Genomic DNA, 6,000 nt, shown 5'->3' on the forward strand with positions numbered 1-6,000 from the left:
TGTAAATCAAACTATTTCTAAAATTCTTAAACATTCTTTCTGATTATAAGTATTCTCTTCCAGTAGAAGACCTGCAACTGTTAATTATTCTTTAGTTCATTCACAGCAGGTGCATGGTAAAATGCTGCCTAGTGTAGAAAGTTTAGTGGGAAAAATAAATGCAGAGTATAAAAATGAGATGGGAGATACCTACGTAATATATTCATTACACTTGAGCATTATGCAGGTTTTGAAAGGAAATGAGTTATGGCTGAGATGCTTTGTAGTGGCAACAGCAACAAAGCAAATTCAGTATTCAGAGATGCTATAAAGGAGCTGCATCAGCCTCATTTGTTCAGAGTGAGACATGGTCCTTCACACAGAGAAACAGGTCCTTTCATTCCAAGGAAAACTGACACATGGGGATACATGCATAATCCCAGTTTTATGCTAACCCCTGGGAGCTGGGCACTGGGGGCTGGGAGGGAAAGGAGGAGGGGAATAGTTCTGCCCTCAGCCAGTTTTACAATCATTGCAGAAGAAAACAGCCCTAATATAAAACCTTTTCACTGGGCTTCCTACCTGTTTAATCACTTCTCTCCAAAGTGTGAGAGGACTAACCCTCAGACATTCACACTCCAGAGACTCATATTTCCTCATGATTACTGTGCAACAGTGATCTTAGTTCAGTCTCTAGTGGACAAACACAGAATAAGTTAAGCCTTAGAAGCATGATTCAGCAGGCAATTTCCTCAAGTAAAATCAGATGTGTATAAAAACAGAAAACAACTTTCCTCTTTTTAGTGCTTGTCCCAGCCTGCCAAGGCACAGTAAAATAATTTCTTTTCCTCTACATAAAACATATCCACTTATTTCCAGCCCTATATTCCCCAAGGCAGATCAAGACATTAAAAAATGAGAGAAGTAGTCTGTAAATTAAATGCTTGGTTATATTTTCTGCACAGAATCTTTTCTCTCTTGCTATGGCCAGATATGCAAGAGAACAAATAATTTACCAAAAACTTAGGAAATCCTCTCTAAAAATTCTAGTAGAGTTAGGGGGGTGGCGGACCTGTATACGTATTTAACATATTTATGCCTTCTTAACATATTTATGTCTTATGTACTGTCTGGGTGAAACAAAACTTGTAAATGAGATAGATTGGCACCAACTATGCTGATATGAAGTTTCAGCCCAGCTAGTAGAGTCATTAGAGTTTTATTGATGTTCATTCTTAGTATGAACTTGTGTTGGAGTTAAATCCTGTATCTCTTGATACATACAGAAGTTTTCTTGTACCAGATTACATGACTAGTTGCATCACTCAATTGTGCAATTTTCTAAGTTTTGCCAGGTCAAAATGGCAGCATGTGAATGGTAATATCACAAATACACAGACTGTTTATTTCTTTTAACTGGTCAGCTATCCCAAAGCATTTTCTTTAGCAAGGTATGGACAATATCTTTGCAAGACATGTAATTTTACACACGTGAGTAATCATGCTAAGGTGACTGTGACAGCTTATATGAGTGAAATTTTTCACATATTTAAACCTTTCAGACCCAAACTTCATAAAAATAATTACTTCTATTAAGTTACTGCAACACCTTGAAACCCATTTTCCCCTTTCTAGGAAAGAATGCACATATGCAAACACAAATTGGAGCAGGCTGTCAAGACCAGTGTATTCAACATGGTTAAAAATGTTTTCTGTGAAGTTTTAGAAGTGTGAATGCTTATATATTTTCCTGTTTCTTTCCAGCAATCAGCTGGGTAGAATAGTATTACAGGATCTGTTTATGGAGGAACTAGGATATTCTTAACCCAGTGCCCTTAAATGCTGATTTTTTAAAATGCTCCCTTTTGCTGTCACAGTAGCAGGTATCCTGCATGACATCTGAGCTGAATCTGTAAACTATAAGTAGAGCTTACAAGAACTTAGTAAGTTCTGTCAGTAGAGTCCCTGGAGGATTTTTGTGTTCTCCGACTCACATGCATCCATAGTTTCTTGAAAAAAAGCCTTAAGAAGTCACATCTTTCAGTAAAAGAAAATTCAGCTCCCAAAAGCAATGTCCCTAGGAAGGGTTCACTCTGGCTAAAACATTTCTCTCTTACCAGCCAAGAGCTGTATCCATCCTTTTTAGTTCTGTTCTCATAGAAACTAATGAAAACTTTGAACAGCGTAAACATCCCCCCAAAAATCATTTAGTGAGAAACAAAAAAAGAAGCACTTACTTTTTGCAGCCACTGAGTGTAATTTTCCATCACATGTTCCAGATGTTGCAGTTTCTGGGAAGAGAAATCCTGTTCCACGTGAGGAGCATCTCTCTGAAGAGCATTTGTGTTGTACTGGTCTGTTGTGCTTTCACGACAGTTCCCGTCCTGTTCTGGCAGAATGAAAGTGTAGGTGCACTGCCCGTGCTGAACCCGGTTAAATCTTCTCCCACTGCCTTCTGGACCCCGACGCTGGCTAGTACAGCCTACAAGAGCAAGAATCACTGCCAGGAAAGCAAAGGAAAAGAAAACTGACATGTTATTATTACTTTCCTTTCCTGCTTTAAGAAAAACTTTTTCTTCCTCTTTCTTTAAATTTGTTCTTAATTTCCCTCAAAGTCTTTGGAAAAAGGAGCGGAGCAGCACACTTTAACAATCAAGCTTGGATAAACTGTTTTGGTTTTTTTTTTTTAAATTTCACTGTGAGGATAGCTTCCTTAGTTAAAATTGGGAATATTTATTGCATAGTAGCTAAGATTTATTGTTTCCTCTCTGTTACAGTCCAGCATGTAGCCTGCTTTAGTCAGCTGCATATGCATATCCCAGTCTCTTTCCCCTACACTATCTGCTGCAGAACTGCTATTTTCTCTCAGGCTTCAGTGAGTTTTATTAAGGTTGCACTTTCAAGCCAAGCTGGAAGCAAGCAGCCTTTCACAAGATGACTTGACAGGAATGCGTGTATGAGTGCGCCCCTATGCTAAGGATGGCTGATGGCTCAGTACAGAGGGATCATCTTACAAACTGGCTGGATGCATGACCTCAATCATGCATGTCTGCCCAGCCCCTGCTGCACACAACTGCTGGGGGCTTTGGGCGAATTCACGTCAGTTTTATAAGTAAGTCAGTCCACCTTAATACACTTCATATGTTCGCACTGACCTATTAAAATGTAGATAAAGTGTAGAAGTTTGTTGTAATCCCTCTGTAAATATACAAAGCAGTGAAATTAAAAATACTTTCAGTTCTGCTCTGCACTGTATCTACTAACGAATTCTAGGTCGGGCTTATGACACTTACAGGAAGAAAAAGTTAAGTTTAACCCTCACTAAGTTTATCTAATTTTCTAAGACTGTTGTGTTTCTTTAACAGTTTTCAAAGAGCTGGTTTACATCTTATATTGAAATTAGAGTTGCCAAATACTAATTGCAAAAGGCAGTTCAGAAGGATAATAATTTTCTGTGTTTGGTATCTAAACAAAGGTAACTAATTAAAAACCAGTGAGAAATGGTGACTGAACTATTCCAGATTATCTTCTATACCACTGCATAGTTACCACATGCTTAATATCAATTTGCAAGTCTGTTCAGGCTATACAGGCACACTATGTTGCATGTGGAAACTTCCTGTGGGGCAATTTCCTCAGAATAAGGCTGTGGTAATTGCTTCCGAAACTATCTTAAATAATGCCTTTGGTATTTGCTAGAGACAAATAAAAAATGTACAGATTACAAACAGGACTGGAATATTTATGAAATTCAGAGGAATTTGAATCTGAGTTCCTGCACTAGTATCTGTTGTTGTTAAAAAAATATCAGCCAAAACTAATGTGGAGCACTTTGCACAATATTTCCCATGAAAGTAAGTAGTCTTCCAAATAGCAATAATGCATCACTAAAAAAACATCAAGGAGACCTACTTGCACAAATTCTGAGTGCAAACAACTTCAGTGCTGGTGTAATTGTGACCTGTATCACAACTACCATGTCATTCTAAAAGAACTGCCTGGAATATTTAGCCAGACATCTGTCCTGTTCCCATGCAAGCTATTCCTACTCAAACTGCAAAACATCTTGCATCTGGAAAGAAATAACTGCATTTGAACCAATAAGTAATATTCCTACAATAAAATAGAAAAAAAGAGAAATTCGTATGTTGCTCTAAATTTTTTATATATCCAATGTATACAGAGAGAGAAAAAAGGGAAGAATACAAAGAAAAAAGCAAAACATCAATGCTACTGTTGCTTTGAGCAAAATCAGAATATCCTTTCACCTCTGAACTGTTCAGGCCAACTTAGCACTTGTTTTTCTGCTTCTGAAAACCATCCTCTTAGTTTGTTTTCTTCCTCATATACAGGATTTCTCATAACTCACCATCACCACCAGAACTAATGCTGCTGTGGTTTTTTACACTTTTTTTGCAATTATTGTGAAATGTATTTCTGAGGTATTTGCTCATCTAAGATCAGAGATGAAAAAGGAAGAAAACTGTAGGATCAGACACTGAACTGAAGGGCTAGCAAAAAAGCAGCTATTCTTTCTGAGGCAAAGCAAAAATACCAGAGTACAAATATGGCAACAATACATGCTTTTCTTGTAAGTAAAAAAAGAGTACTTTATGAAAGGGCCTCAGAGCAGCTGAAAGAGGGATAGCAAAGGTGGGTGTACAAAAGCTTCCAAGATTTTTAGTTGATATTTCAAATATGAATACACATTTACACAAATGCCTCATTCATTTTCCGCAGAGCATTTAAGCATCAGATTTTTTCACATGTAAATGTGGAAAAATGAGATTGCAAATTTACAATTGATGTTTTTCAGATAAGGATTTCATAGAGGAGCTGGCCCACTTTGTGGCTGTTACATGGCCCCTTCCTGCTGGCTTGAGGTAGCTTCTCCTTCCCCTTCTCTCCCCTTCTTCCTGAGGGATAACAGCCATCAAGACCTTCAAGAACAATGCAGAGTTACCAGATTCTTTGAGGTTTGCTTGTTTGTCTCCAGCTTAGTTCCCCACCACAGCACCTGCCCCGCAGACCCCCTACCCCAGGCCCCCAGTGGATGGATCAGGGGTAATGTGCAATTGTCAGGTGTCACAGCAGGGAGATGTGGCAGAGCCACGCAGCAGCCAGAGCATCTCCCACCAGCACACTGCACTAAGGCTTCCTTACTGAAGAGAATCACCTGCCCCCACCCGTGCAATGTGCACATCTGAGCTGTAGGAGTAGTGCCTCTGAGACACCTTGTGTGTGCAAACATGTGGGGTCTCACACAGAGGCAGGGAAGGGATGGCAGGAGTCTGCTGGAAGCCCAGGAACCATTCTGTCACTCCTAGTTTGCAGCCTTTCTAGCCCACTAGGAGGCACAGAAAGGGACTCGTGAATTGTGATGGGATGCACTCAAATATTTTCAAGGGCTCCTTGAAATGGCAGCACCTCTGTTGGCTACATAGAAACTCAGCAATCTTTAGGGCTGCTCTGGCTGACCCCAGAGTTGGAGCTATTCACCAGGGTCCCTAAGAATCACAGACATTCCCAGTCCTGTAACACAGGGCCCAGCAAGGTCAGCTTGCTGTTTCCCCAAACACACAGTGAAATCGTGTTGATGAACAAACTGAACCAAGCAGGCCAGGTTCAGTTTACACTCCTCCCTGACACACTCATGGTTCCCTGCATACATAGACAGAAGTGTAACAACCAATACTGAAAAAAAATCTTTTCTCCAGATCTACAGATTATTCCATTTAATTCCACAATGCAATTTTATAAGAAATTCCATTTTATCTAAGGACAACAGATTCAGAAATAAGCTTTTGTTTTCTAAACTTACCTTTTCTTCTTAAAGTGTTTTCTTTTTCTTGTCATAAGTTTTGCTTTTCTTTTTGCTCTTCTTTTCTTTTCAAAAATCTTGCCCAAGAGTTTCAGTGGTTTGATGTCTTATACCTGATTTGATAAATGTACAGTTTATTATTCCAGCACCATGTGGTCTATGTGACATGTCCCAGCTTTGCAAGAGCTGAAAATTTCAGT

General features: G+C 39.2%; 1 protein-coding gene across 1 annotated transcript in view; it reads right to left on the bottom strand.

Moving 5' to 3' along the window:
• ANGPT1 (angiopoietin 1) overlaps positions 1–2,513 on the bottom strand; it is a 152,669-nt gene extending 150,156 nt beyond the window's left edge. The window contains exon 1 of the mRNA XM_041470794.1: positions 2,217–2,513. Within this exon, the coding sequence (XP_041326728.1) occupies positions 2,217–2,513 (297 nt within the window). The remainder of the gene's footprint in view (positions 1–2,216) is intronic.
• Between the last annotated feature and the right edge of the window lie 3,487 nt (positions 2,514–6,000).

The sequence above is a fragment of the Pyrgilauda ruficollis genome, unplaced genomic scaffold (genome assembly GCF_017590135.1).
Source record: "Pyrgilauda ruficollis isolate IOZ18807 unplaced genomic scaffold, ASM1759013v1 scaffold25, whole genome shotgun sequence".
In the NCBI taxonomy this organism is placed as follows: Eukaryota; Metazoa; Chordata; class Aves; order Passeriformes; family Passeridae; genus Pyrgilauda; species Pyrgilauda ruficollis.